At 28.4% G+C, this 14,899-nt stretch overlaps 5 protein-coding genes across 5 annotated transcripts; 3 read left to right on the forward strand and 2 right to left on the reverse strand.

Annotated features, from left to right (window-relative positions):
* Positions 1-527: 527 nt before the first annotated feature.
* LOC128956038 (4-pyridoxate dehydrogenase-like) lies at positions 528-2,525 on the reverse strand. Its single transcript, XM_054301718.1, has 3 exons — positions 2,188-2,525; positions 1,589-2,121; positions 528-1,465 (listed from the first exon to the last, which is right to left on the reverse strand). The coding sequence occupies exons 1-3, from the start codon at positions 2,523-2,525 to the stop codon at positions 528-530; spliced, it is 1,809 nt and encodes a 602-aa protein (XP_054157693.1).
* Positions 2,526-3,003: 478 nt separating this feature from the next.
* LOC128956039 (probable serine carboxypeptidase CPVL) lies at positions 3,004-5,425 on the forward strand. The gene is made up of 5 exons (XM_054301719.1): positions 3,004-3,010; positions 3,892-4,082; positions 4,168-4,378; positions 4,548-4,943; positions 5,118-5,425. The coding sequence occupies exons 1-5, from the start codon at positions 3,004-3,006 to the stop codon at positions 5,423-5,425; spliced, it is 1,113 nt and encodes a 370-aa protein (XP_054157694.1).
* A 364-nt stretch (positions 5,426-5,789) lies between these two features.
* LOC128956040 (L-sorbose 1-dehydrogenase-like) lies at positions 5,790-7,735 on the reverse strand (the record flags this gene model as incomplete). The annotated part of the gene is made up of 3 exons (XM_054301720.1): positions 7,416-7,735; positions 6,818-7,350; positions 5,790-6,712 (listed from the first exon to the last, which is right to left on the reverse strand). Coding segments are annotated over exons 1-3 (1,773 nt in total), but the record flags the coding sequence as incomplete, so codon positions are not given.
* Positions 7,736-10,427: 2,692 nt separating this feature from the next.
* LOC128956041 (venom serine carboxypeptidase-like) lies at positions 10,428-12,023 on the forward strand. Its single transcript, XM_054301721.1, has 3 exons — positions 10,428-10,685; positions 10,780-10,990; positions 11,098-12,023. The coding sequence occupies exons 1-3, from the start codon at positions 10,428-10,430 to the stop codon at positions 12,021-12,023; spliced, it is 1,395 nt and encodes a 464-aa protein (XP_054157696.1).
* A 539-nt stretch (positions 12,024-12,562) lies between these two features.
* Positions 12,563-14,271, forward strand: LOC128955084 (probable serine carboxypeptidase CPVL). Its single transcript, XM_054300721.1, has 3 exons — positions 12,563-12,926; positions 12,999-13,209; positions 13,265-14,271. The coding sequence occupies exons 1-3, from the start codon at positions 12,624-12,626 to the stop codon at positions 14,173-14,175; spliced, it is 1,425 nt and encodes a 474-aa protein (XP_054156696.1). The 5' UTR covers positions 12,563-12,623; the 3' UTR covers positions 14,176-14,271.
* Positions 14,272-14,899: the final 628 nt, after the last annotated feature.

The raw sequence follows: 14,899 nt of genomic DNA on the forward strand, positions 1-14,899 counted from the left end.
CTATTGTACAGCTAATAAATATTTCATTATATATGTACAGATACAGTATATGGTAAATATGCTTATTAATGTTATATAAATAATATTTAATCATGATCTAGGTAATAAAAATATTATAAAAGTCATTTATATCTTTATATAAAATACTGAATTTTTATATTGTTTTTCAATTAATTTTAATTAAATCTAAAATTACATTTTACAGTAGAATCTTTTATTTTCTAATTTTATTATAATAAAACTATTTTAAATAAATGTATTACAATAAATTTATAATATCTTTAATTATAAAAATATACAAAAATTTTGTTATTTATATACTATACAAATATAATTTACATATATTTTATGATTAAACAAATTTATTAAAGCTGAATAATTTACAATTTTAACTCAAATTAAATTAAATAATTAAAAAATATATATACGATTTAAATAAATATTCAATAAATAGTATTTTTATTATTAATTAAAAATTTTATTTTATTGTTTTTTAATAAATAAATAACTCAACAAAAAATGATTATCTATACATTAAAATAGTTGTCCTCTTTGACCATTTCGGCACACTTTTCACCGGTCATAAAAGTTGCCGCATTTGTGTTTCCGTTGGGTATTACGGGAAACACTGACGCATCACATACTCTCAATCTTTTGAAACCTTTAACCCGAAGCCGTGGGTCCAACACTGTATCATCTCTGTTGGGATCACCCATACGTACACTACCGCAGTCGTGTAGACCACTCAATGTTAGCTGTTGTATATGACATCTTATGTATGAATCGCATTGATATAGATATGGTGTGTGCGGACAGGCATAACAACCGGGTATGGGTTTTACTGGTAATAAATACTGTGCCAGCGATGACCGTTCGGCCACATAAAGTCCGTACTGAACGATCTCAACAAAGTCGTCCATATCTTTTGGATGCGTCAAAAATCGCTGATCTAATATCGGCGGAGCAAATGGATTGTTTGATTGCAAGTATATGTATCCACGACTTCGGGGCAGTTCATGATAGGGAAGTATTTGTAGGAAATAGCGATTGGCGTACTGTTGCAGCCACTGTGTCCACGCGTATACATCATCAAAATCCTGAGCCGCTAACTGTACATCTTTGTGTTGATGGTAGAGCCGTACCTCCAATGCCAGGTCCGGCCAATTTTTGTCGCGATTGTTACGACTGTTAAAATAAGTAATAGTGTCGTGATATTGAATTAAAGGTCCGGAACCGTTAGTAAACCATTCGTATAGTGCGGGAACAGTCAGCGCTTCCGCGTCCTGTAGTCGACTGGTTGTGACCAATGAATCATCTTTAATATACGCGCGTAAATCAAGTCGCGGATGATTGTGGAGATTAATACCGACGGGTAGGTCGGCCAACACTGGTATGGAAAAGTCGTTCAAGTGTTGTGCCGGTCCTATACCTGAAAGCATTAGTATTTGTGGAGAATTTATGGCACCTATAGATTGAATTAAAAATTATTTTTAAATATCTATTTTTAAGCATTTTATATAATGATATTTAATTATTACATAATTAAATATATACTAAAGTATAAAATAAATATTTATTTAAAAAATACCTGCGCTTATTATGATCTCTTTTCTTGTTTTTGCAACATATGTGACACCATTTTTCACATACTCAACACCGACAGCCGTACGACCACTAAATAGCACTCGAGTTACTCGCGAATGAACACTAATATCAAGGTTTGGCCTCCGATTGCCCTCAAGGTATGAGTTGGACGAACTCGATCGGACACCTCTAGTGCTGGCAAATTCTTGAACCAAAGCTATACCCAATTGATTGGGACCATTGATATCAGTGGTCGGATAGCCTAACTCATTGTTTGCCTGAATCATTAGCTGATAAATCGGATCGGGGTTAGCCCACGTAGTGATCTGAACCGGACCCCCAGTACTGTGCCATTCAGGATAGGCCTCTACTAGATCACAGTCGGTATTATTTTCATATTTCAAAAAATATGGTCGCACTTCATCCCAACTCCAACCGGTTGCACCGTAATTATTAGCCCAATCATCGTAACCCCGAGTGTTACCTCTATTGAATACCATTGAGTTGATAGATGACGAACCTCCCAATGCATAGCCTCTATAAAAATAGTATAGTATAGTAAAGTACAGTACAATTCATTAGCTATAAGTTTGTGAGTATTACCTAAACTCTGGTATGACTTTATTTTTCAATCCAATACCAACCGATTGTTTGACATTAGTATAGTTCCAATTCCACTGACCATTAAAAACCAGGTTTGCCAATACGGGTGCGTCAAACATGAAATTTCCCGGACCACCCGCCTCTAGAAGTAATACTTGAACATTGGACTGTTCGCTGAGTCGGGCGGCCACTGTAGCGCCGGCAGTTCCCGCACCGATAACTATAAAATCGTATTCAGCTTTGGGTGGTTGGGGTCGGGCAGTAAATCTGTGTCTATAGTCAAGACTAATAAGTGCTGCCCCAACAGTAATCAGTTTTACTGATAGGCTAATTGCCATTATTTTTATTTGGTTACAGAAACTCACAATTAGTTATTTAATAATAAATTTTAGTTGAAATAAAAATTTTAATTTATATAATATTATAATAATAAATATCTTATATATATATAAATACATACTTTTGACCTAACAATAATCACCTGTATATTGAGGTCACTTTACATTTGACTTTGAAATTAATTAGTGTAATTTAAAACAAGGATAATACCGATAGAAATATTTTAAATTTTATAATTTATTTATTTTTTAAATTCAATTTCTGCTAATATTTTTTAAAAGTAAAAATTCCGATACAATAATTACATAACATTATCTATTTTCTAATTAATCTAATTTGTCAAACAATTAATTTTAATTATTGAAGCATAAACTTTATTTACATTGAATACATTACATTTAGTTTATTACAGACATATAGTAAACTTTAATTGTTATAATATATTATAAGTTACTAATTGTCAATTTGTAACACAACATGTACAGTATTATATTTACTAAGTATTAATATAACACATACACATACACATACACATACACATACACATACACATACACATACACATACACATACACATACACATACACATACACATACAATCATTATGATAATAAATGACAATTTACAATATAATATCAAATAAAATTTATTATATAAATATGATAGTAACATAAAAACACTTTTAAATTACTTTTAACAAATTCAACTATTAATTAAATATTATAAGTTAATAAATTATTGTATTTGGTATATGACTACTAAATATTTTTAAAAAAGTTTAAATTTAGTATAGTATAAAATTTTCACTAAATCTCAAAATTCTAAAATAGCTAACAAATTGTAGTAGATGGTTTGTTTTTTTTAATTTAAATATATTCAATAGTATTTATTAAAGCTAACCTAGTTAATTTTCTACATTTTATTAATTAGTAACATTAGTTAATTACACAAAATACCTAGATAATTTTCATTTTATCATAGATTTTAAAAAATTTATTTTTAAATAATCGACTGTTTTATTAATAAGTATCTATATAAAGATATTAAATATCATTATTTATTAAATAAATAAAATCTAGCTATTAATTATAAAATAAACTACATATACAAAGTCATAATATAATTTATTGGTATAGAAGGAAACTTTTTGTCAAATAATAATTTTTTAACTAAATCATTTAATAATTAATTACATATTTATTATTAATTATAATAATCAATTGGGTATATAAAGAATAAAAAAATGTTAGTTAAATAATATTAGTTATAAAATAATTGTTTTTTTGTCGATGATGTGGTCATTAAAAACTAATAGTTTATTTGTATTAATACTAATTGTGATTTTAATCCCAAAATGTTATTCAGGAAAGTTTAAAAATAATAGTAAAGCGCTGTTTTTGACACCATTTATAGAGTCGGGTCGTATAGCAGCCGGACAACAGGCAAGTCTAGTGACCGGTTTGCCCGACGCACCAAATATTACCAGTTATTCGGGATATTTGACGGTTAATAAAGAGTTTAACAGCAATATGTTTTTCTGGTATTTTCCGGCACTGGTATACTAAAAAAACTAAAATAAATAAATACTAAGTTAATAAAAGTATTAATTTAGTTAATTTTTAAAAAAATATCAATAACTAGAATAAAGATAAGAGGGCCCCACTATTGATTTGGCTTAATGGAGGACCGGGTGATTCATCATTGTCCGGATTATTTAACAGAAACGGACCGTTAATTTTGGATGAAAATGGCAGACCAAGTATAAGACAGTACACGTGGGCTCAAGAATTTTCAATGATATATATTGATAATCCCGTCGGTGCGGGATTTAGTTTTACACAAAATGATCTGGGTAAAAGATATTATTTATTTATTTATTTTTTAATTAAATTTTTCGAATAATATTTTATGCAATTTATATTATATTTAATTTAACCATATATAACCTTCATATATATTATAAACATAATTTTAATTAATAATAATTATAAAAAATATTATTAATTAATTATAAAATATAGGTTATGCCAGAAATGATACCGATGTGTCCCGCGATCTGTATACAGCTTTACAACAATTTTTTACATTATTTCCAAATGAAAGACTAAATGATTTCTATATAACGGGTGAGTCATATGCGGGCAAATTTGTTGTTGCATTGGCTTATAAAATACATACGGAAGGAAAGGCATCCAATATTAACCTAAAAGGCATAGCACTCGGTAACGGTAGGATAGATATGGCCACACAGTTCACATTCGGTGAACAACTTTTTCAAATGGGTCTAATCGATGAAAATCAAAAAAATGTTTTTATCAATCAAGAGACTAAAGCTAAAAATTTTATTAAAAATAAACAATATATCGATGCTTACACTATATATCAGTGGGTATTCCCTTATTTTAGACAAATTACGGGTCTTGAGTATCGTTACAATATATTAGAGGACAATAAACCCGAATTGTTCGCCTATTTTGATAAATATATTCAATTACAGTCTACCCAACGGGCCATACATCTTGAAAATGTAACGTTTTCTAAAATATCAAAAACTGTAAAAAAACATTTAATAAATGATTTAATGAAATCAGCCAATCCATGGATGCCAACACTGTTGGATAATTACAAAGTTTTAATATATACCGGAAATGTGGACATCATTGTGTCGGCGCCGGCAACTGAAAACTATATCCGAACCATACAATGGTCTAAAGCCCAACAGTACAGTAGAGCACAGAGAGTTATCTGGAAAGTTGACAATCAAATAGCCGGTTATGTTAGACAAGTGGGTGGTTTGGTTCAGGCGGTTGTCCGAAATGCCGGTCATTTTGTAACGTATGATAAGCCAAAAGCTGGACTCGATTTGATTACTAGATTTGTTAAAAACAAACCTTTTTAAGTAATTAGACACCACTTATATATACTGTTTAAATGAAATATTATTTTATTTTAAACAAAAATATTTAATTATTATATGACAAACAATATAATATTGTATTTCATGTATTTATAGTTAATTTTAAATAAAACAAATGTTTAAAGTTTTCATTCAATAGTCATTTCAATATTTTATATATTAATTCAATCAATCAATGTTTAATTTTAATATACATAATAACTGTTACATTATATACTGTAATACAATTTATTTTAAAACAAACTTAAAATGTTTTAAACTACTAGAAAATAAATAATTATATTAATGTTAAATAAACAATTTTTTTCAAATTTCATTTTTTGTTTGTTTTATCAATAAAATAGTTGTCCTCTTTAATCATTTCGGCACACTTTTCGCCGGTCATAAAAGTGGCCGCATTTGTGTTAGCATTGGGTATATTGGGAAACACAGACGCATCGCACACTCGCACTCTTTTGAAACCTTTAACCCGAAGCCGTGGGTCCAACACTGTATCATCACTGTTGGGATCACCCATACGTACGGTACAGCAGTCGTGAAAACCACTCCATGTTAGCTGTTTTATGTGACATCGGATATATGAATCGCATTCATATAGATATGATTTGTGCGGACAGGCATAACAACCGGGTATGGGTTGCAATGGCAATAAGTATTGTGCCAGTGATGACCGTTCGGCCACATATAATCCATACCGAGCGGCCTCAATAAACTCGTCCATATCTTTCGGATGCGTCAAATATCGTTGATCTATTATCGGCGGAGCAAATGGATTGTTGGACTGTAAGTATACGTATCCACGACTTCGTGGCAATTGATGATTGGGTATCACTTGAAGGTAATAGCGATTGACATACTGTTGCAGATAGTGTGTCCAGTCGTCTACGTTATCGAATCCTTGTGCCGATGACTGGACATCATTTGATTGATAGAGTAGTCGTACCTCTAATGACAGGTCCGGCCAATTCTTGTCTCTATTGCTATGACTGTTAATATAAGTCTTTGTGTTCTGAAACACTCGCAAAGGTCCGGAACCATTGGTAAACCATTCGTATAGATTGGTAACAGTAGTCAGTGATTCCATGTCTTGTTGTCGGCTGGTTGTGACCAATGAGTCATCTTTAATAAAGGCTCGTATATCAAGTTCCGGATGATTTTGTAGGCCAATACCGACGGGTAGGTTTGACAACACTGGTATGGAAAGATCATTCAAGTGTTGTGCCGGTCCTATACCTGACAGCATAAGTAGTTGCGGCGAATTTATAGCACCTGTCAATTGTATTGTATTGAAAATAATATATTAAATGTTTGTTTGTTTTATCTAAATATATTTGCCATATATAATCAATTTATATTATAGTTTTAAAAAACTACCTGCGCTTATAATAATCTCTTTTCTCCCTTTTGCAACATATGTGACACCATTTTTTATATACTCAACACCTGTAGCCGTGTGACCATTAAATATCACTCGAGTTACTCGCGAATGAACACGTATATCAAGGTTTGGCCTCCGATTGCCCTCAAGATATGAGTTGGACGAACTCATTCGGACACCACTAGTACTAACGTATGTTTGACATAGAGTTACACCTAATTGTTTGGGACCATTGATATCAGTGGTCGGATAGCCTAACTCGTAGTTTGCCCTAATAATTAGCTGAAAAATTGGATCGGGGTTTGTCCACGAACTGATCTGAACCGGACCATCAGTACTGTGCCAATCGGGATAAGCATTTACGAGATCAGAGTCGGTATTATTTTCAAATTTCATAAAATATGGTCGCACATCATCCCAACCCCAACCGGTTGCACCGTATTTATTAGCCCAGGCATCGTAACCTCTGGTGTTACCCCTGTTAAATATCATAGCGTTGATAGATGACGTACCTCCCAGTGCATAACCTCTGAAATATTATATTATAATATATTCAAGTTTATTAACTATCAAATTATCAAATATATGTATTACCTATACTCTGGTAGGACATTATTTTTCAATCCCAAACCAATTGATGACTGTTGAACATTAGTATAGTTCCAATCCCATTGACCTTGAGCAATTAGTTGTGAAAGTGCCGGTATATCCAATGCTATATTTCCCGGACCGCCCGCCTCTAGAAGTAATACTTGAACATTGGATAGTTCGCTGAGTCGGGCGGCCACTGTTGCGCCGGCAGTTCCCGAACCGATAACAATGAAATCGTATTCAGCTTTGAGTGGTTGTTGGTGTCGGACAGTAAATCTATGTCTATATTCAATACTACTGAGTGCTGCGGCAATAGTCATCAATTTTATTGATAGACTAACTGACATTTTTAAAAAAAAATAATGATTATACAGATTCAGATTTTATAATAATATTTAAATTAATTATTAGTAAAAAACAAAAATAAATCAATAATAGTTTTAGTAATTGTTTTAATTTTTATTTTTTAAAAAACCTTATAATAGTTTTAACATATGTTTTAAAAAATAATCATGACCTAGCTTATTTAAAATAATATATAAAAATTTAATTTATATAATGTTATATACACTTACTGTATTATCACATTATTTAATATTAATGAAAAATAATGATTACTATCAGTTATTATAATTAAATATAATTATTGAATTAACAAATTTTTTTATAAATAATAAAATAATGTTTATTAAGATAAAAGTTTAATAAGACAATTATTTATTTATTATTTTTCATCCATATATATAAATATTTAATATATTCTGATTATATATAGTATATATTTATATTATATAAAATACGATATAAATTATATACACTACTAGAAAATACCCCTCAAAAAAATTACAGTAATATACAAAAAATACTGCACTTTTAATATACAGTTAGAGATGGGCAAATAGAAAGTTTCTACTAAATTTCCCTGAGAAAGTTTCTAGAAAATTTCTCAGGAATAAATTTCTATAGAAATTTAACTTTATTGTTAGACTCTATCTATAGACATCAACCATATCTATAGCTATTGTAATAATATATAAATAATGAGATATACTATTATTCATATAACATTATACTATACACTACTATACTTATTAACTATACAAAATGGGATACCTATATGTAAAATAATAATAATTATTTAATAATAATCAGTTTTAAAAAAAATTTAATAATCATTTTATTATATACGGTATATAAGAATTTAAGATAATTAGATAAATTAATTGTTACTTTAATTAATAATTAAAAATATTAAAACTAATATTTAATTATTACTTGTAAAAACAATGTATTATTACATAATAACATATATATCGAGAAAAACAAAATTAACATGAGGATCCCATAGATAGAAATTTCTTTTAGAAACTTTCTAGAAATTTCTCTATTATTTTAAAAATTTCTCTTTTTTGACAACACTATATACAGTACTATGCTAAATGTGATAAAGGAGCAGGGGCAGTTAAGCAAATTTTGGAAATTAATATTTTAATTGATATATTTTAATAAATATTATAATTTTACATAAATATATTAAATTTTAGATCAATCGGACCAATAATTTTAAAGTTATTAAATAAAATAAATTTTGATTATAATGGGAGGTATATAAGTTTATGTGGCTCAACTTTGTACAATTGAAAACTAATTAAAAAATAATTAATATATAAGTATTGTAATTTTAAAAATTATAACATTAAATTATTAAAAATCAATTTTATTAAAATAATAATTAATATTTTTTTAGTTATTATCGATAGAATACATTTAAGTCACATATTGTAAACTAATTTTTGTGTCAATTAATTTGTCAATTTGTCATGTGATGTTACATAAATTTTATAAATTTTAAACTCCCCGACCGGCTCAATATATATAATTTAATTATTGATAATTTTAAGATTATGTTTGAGGAGCAGATCCACACTTTCCTAAAAACATCTATTGATAATTCTGTCACAAAAAAATTGCATAACAATTGATCCCAGGGACGGGTGTTTTTTGGGGGTTCAAAGTTTGATTTTTCTTATATACGTCCCATTATAATCAAAATTTATTTTATTTAATAACTTTAAAATTATTGGTCCGATTGATCTAAAATTTAATATATTTATGTAAAATTATAATATTTATTAAAATATATCAATTAAAATATTAATTTCCAAAATTTGCTTAACCGCCCCTGCTACTTTATCAATAATAGTTTTTTAACCTATAACAACTAATTTATAACTAGGGACATAACTTTACCGGTATAGTAAAATCCACTTTATTTTTTGTTATTGGTTTGTACTGTACTCACACATGGAAAACACTTTTTTTTATTTATATTTATTTTTTTGTAAATTTATTTTTTTGTAAATTTATTTTATTTAGAATGGATATACTTTTTATTATGTATTAATAGTAATAATACTGCAATAATAATGTATTTCATATTTAATTTAAAACAAAGCAAGGACATTTTGTTGTTGTTGATAATACTGTACAATTTAATTAAAACAAAAAATATATATATTAATCAAAAATTAATGACTACAAGAAATAATTAATTAATTTTCAACAATAAACATAAGTTTTTGAAATTTTTTTGTTCAATGAATTCATTGAACTGTCATAAAAATTTAATAAATAAAAAGTCTAACTTTATGTATTTTTTTTAACTATTATTTTGGCTATAAAATAATATTCATATACATTATATAGCATCAATTGGTGAACTTGTAGATCATAATTTACTATACATGTCATTAAACTTAATACTTGAATATATAATTTTTGTCAAATCACAAAAGTATAATAAAATTTTCTAAAAATATAATATGATATTATCTAATGATATGACATGACATGATATGATGAATAACATGATAAGTTAAAAAAAACTAGAATTAATAATAAATTAGTATATTTTATATTTTTGAAATTAGTATATAAATAATCAAACATTTGGTTATATCATATAATATATAATATTATATATAAATTATAAAATATTTGTTTATTTTTTTCATGATGTGGTCACTTAAGACTAATTGTTTAGTATTAATAATAATTGTGTTTTCTATCACTAAATACAATGTAAACTCAGAAGATATCGGAAAACCATTGTTATTGACACCGCTTATAGAGTCGGGTCGTATCCGAGCCGCACAACAGGCAAGTCTAGTGACCGGTTTGCCCGACGCACCAAATATTACCAGTTATTCGGGATATTTGACGGTTAATAAAAAGTTTAAAAGCAATATGTTTTTCTGGTATTTTCCGGCACTGGTATTGTTTTAAAAAAATAATTTATAATAATTATTACAAACTAATAAAAATGTTTTATTAAATTACTATAAAAAAAATATATAAAAATATCAAGAATAAAGACAAAAAGGCCCCACTATTACTTTGGCTTCAGGGAGGACCGGGAGGTTCATCATTGCTTGGTTTATTTATTGAAAACGGTCCGCTAGTTTTAGATAAACATCTAAAAGCTAGTCTAAGACAATATACGTGGGCTCAAGAGTTTTCAATGCTATTTATTGATAATCCTATTGGTGCTGGATTTAGTTATACACAAAATGATCTTGGTAATAATGTATATAAATTATGACTAATTTTACACTAATAATTATCTAACGGTTACAATGGTTTATAAATTTTTTATTGATTTTTGTTATTTTTTTTTGAATGATAGGTTACGCCAAAAACCAGTCCGATGTGGCCAACAATCTGTATACAGCTTTACAACAGTTTTTCATATTATTTCCAAATGAAAGACTAAATGATTTCTATATAACGGGTGAGTCATATGCGGGTAAATTTGTGCCGGCATTGGCTTATAAAATACATACGGAAGGAAAGGCATCCAATATTAACCTCAAAGGCATAGTATTAGGCAACGGTCTAACGGATCCAATAACACAGTTTGTATTTGGGGAACAACTGTTTCAATTGGGACTTATTGATGAAAATCAGAAAAATGTTTTTCTCGATAAAGAACATAAACTACAGAATCTGATTAAAAACAAACAATATATCGAGGCTTTCAATATAATTGATTGGATTTTCAATAAAGATATACTAGATTTTGGCGGATATCCTAATTCTACCAGTTATTTGAAAAATATAACCGGTTTAACCTATTATTACAATTATTTACTGGACACACAACCCGACGATATGACCTATTATTCAAAATATCTAGACATACCAGCGACCAGACAGGCCATACATGTGGGTAATGTGCAGTTCGGTAGTTCATTGATAAAAGTCAGAACTTCACTAAAAAATGATTACATCCAATCTGTAAAGCCATTGATGCCAACACTGTTAGATAATTACAAAGTTTTACTATATACGGGCAATCTGGACATCATTGTGTCGGCACCGGCCACCGAAAACTATATCCAAACCATACAATGGTCTAAAACCCAACAGTACAGTAGAGCACAGAGAGTTATCTGGAAAGTTGACAATCAAATAGTCGGTTATGTTAAACAAGTGGATCGTTTTGTTCAGGCAGTTGTCCGAAATGTCGGTCATTTGGTACCCCATGAGGCGCCCAAAGCGGCACATAATTTGATTACTAGATTTGTCAGAGATATCTCTTTTTCAAAATAAAATTATTTAATTAATTTTTTTTATATAAATTTCATTTTCTATTTAATCAATATTTATTATTTTTAAAAAAATGTTTTTATAATTTAATATATAAATAATCGGTTATTGATTTGATTATTATATATCATTTTTATTATACAGTTTTTTTATAAAAAAATATTAAAGGAAAATTGACTAAACAGTAAAGGATATAATTTTTTTAATCAACATTTGTGCTTAAATGTCAATAATTATTTAGACTTTGAATTATACATTAGTACTGTAAATGTTTTTAACTGTGAAGATATATAAATTAAAACAAACAAAATATTTTTTGCGATAATTAATAGATAATTTCGGAGAAATCAATAAAAATTTTATACTATTTGTTTATTTATGGCACAAAATTTTCAACATAAATAGTATTATACAAATAATAGGATAGATTATAAAAAATATATTATAAGTTACATTAACTGTAAACTAAAATTAATTAATTAAAAAAATATATTATTTTATAAAATCTCTCTATTTATTTGTTAATTATCCAGGTGCTATTTTTTAAAAATTGTTTGAGTGTGTGTTCAATAATATTATTATATTTTTAGCTGTTTGTAAAAAATGGCATTTATTAAGAGTTTTATTTCATTATTATTAATAATAATATTAATTATTGATAAATCCAATGCAATATTTCGCAAAAATCTATTTCCGTCCCATTCGGCGGCAAATATCAATAGCCGAGATCCGGGACAACCATTGTTTTTGACACCAATGATAGAATCGGGTCATATCGAGGAAGCACAACAAGCAAGTCGGGTAACCGGTTTGTCCGATGCACCCGATATTATCAGTTATTCAGGATTTTTGACGGTTAATAAAAAGTTTAACAGCAATATGTTTTTCTGGTACTTTCCGGCACTGGTATTATATAAATATATATATTATTTTAATTATCATAAACTAATAAAAGTGTTATTGTATACAAATATCAAGAACAAAGACAAAAAGGCCCCACTATTGCTTTGGCTTCAGGGAGGACCGGGAGGTTCATCATTATTTGGTCTATTCAACGAAAACGGTCCGCTAGTGTTGGATAAAAATCTGAAATCAAGTATAAGACAATATACGTGGGCTCAAGAGTATTCAATGATATTCATTGATAATCCCGTGGGAACGGGATTCAGTTTCACACATAATGATTTGGGTAATGTCCTAATATTATTGTATTAATACTAAAATAATTAATTATTAAATGATAGGTTACGCCACAAACGAGACAGATGTGGCCCGAGATTTGTATACAGCTTTACAACAGTTTTTCACATTATTTCCTAATGAACGGCAAAATGATTTCTATATTACTGGAGAGTCATATGCGGGTAAATATGTGCCGGCAATTGCTTATAAAATACATACAGAAGGCAATGCATCCAATATTAACCTCAAAGGCATAGCCATTGGTGATGGACTGTGCGATCCGGCGACACAATCGGCTTACGGAGACTTTCTCTACCAAATAGCACTTCTCGATGAAAATCAAAGAGACTTTTTCAATGCTGAAGAAAACAAAGCCGTCGACTATATAAACAAAGAGCAATATTTTGAAGCCTTCAAGATATTTGATTTACTACTAAATGGTGATCTGATTAACAGTACGTCATATTTTACAAATTCAACGGGACTTACATTTTATTATAACTTTCTGATGGGTTCGGCACCCGAAGAGTTCGGCTATTATCCAAAATATTTGGGTTTGGAATCGACCCGACGGGCCATACATGTCGGTAATTTGCCATTTTCTGAGGGCAATATTGTTGAACAACATTTACTGAATGATATTATGAAATCGGTTAAGCCATGGATCAGTACATTGCTTGACAACTATAAAGTCCTCATATATAGCGGCCAACTGGATATTATAGTTGCCGCACCGTTGACCGAAAATTTTGTCCGCAGTATTCAATGGTCTAAAGCCGATCAGTACAAGAAAGCCGAGAGAATTATTTGGAAAGTCGACAAAACTGATAAAGAAGTGGCCGGTTATGTCAGACAAGTGGACCGGTTTTTGCAAATAGTTGTCCGAAATGGTGGACATATACTACCGTTTGATCAGCCGAGAGCTTCCTATGATATGATCAATAGATTTGTCAAAAACAAATCGTTTCAATAATTAAAAAAAACATAAATAATTGAAAACTAACTATTATTATAACCTTAAAATTAAATTCTTTGATAAATTTATATACGATATTAATACTATAATAAGCTTCCTATGATATGTTCAATTGATTTGTCAAAACCAAATCGTTTCAATAATTAAAATAAAATAATTAAAAAAACATAACTGTTGTTAAACTTAAATGCTTTACTAAAGTTATAAACGATATATTATTATTATACCTGTGTATATATATAATTAAATTATTAGTTTACTAGTTTAAACATTAATTTAACATTGTTGCGTCTAGTTTATATATATATATATATATATTTGTAATATATCTATTTGATGGATAAACTCAATGATAATTAATAAAATTGAAATATCAATGATTTAAATGTCAAAAAGTCAATATCTAACCTTTGATTTGTACTTAAGTTTATAAATACAGTGATAGTCTATAATTAGCAATAATCTCGCAATTAGTCTCAAATACAGTTACTATATATTATAGTATTATATTTATAGCATATTGATTGAGTCATAAAAGTGTATGTATTAATGAGATATAAGCAATTAAAAGTTATATCAACTAAATATATTATATATTAAATAGTTTTAAAAAAATTTATTATTGGTTTATTGATGTATTTATCTAAATTATATATATTTGTTGATATATTAAAATGTTTTTTAATTTAATAATTTGACAAACTATATAATATAATTAAAT

This window comes from Oppia nitens, unplaced genomic scaffold (assembly GCF_028296485.1).
Source record: "Oppia nitens isolate AA-2021 unplaced genomic scaffold, nextdenovo-longstitch-racon4-pilon3 scaffold2_pilon_pilon_pilon, whole genome shotgun sequence".
NCBI lineage: Eukaryota > Metazoa > Arthropoda > Arachnida > Sarcoptiformes > Oppiidae > Oppia > Oppia nitens.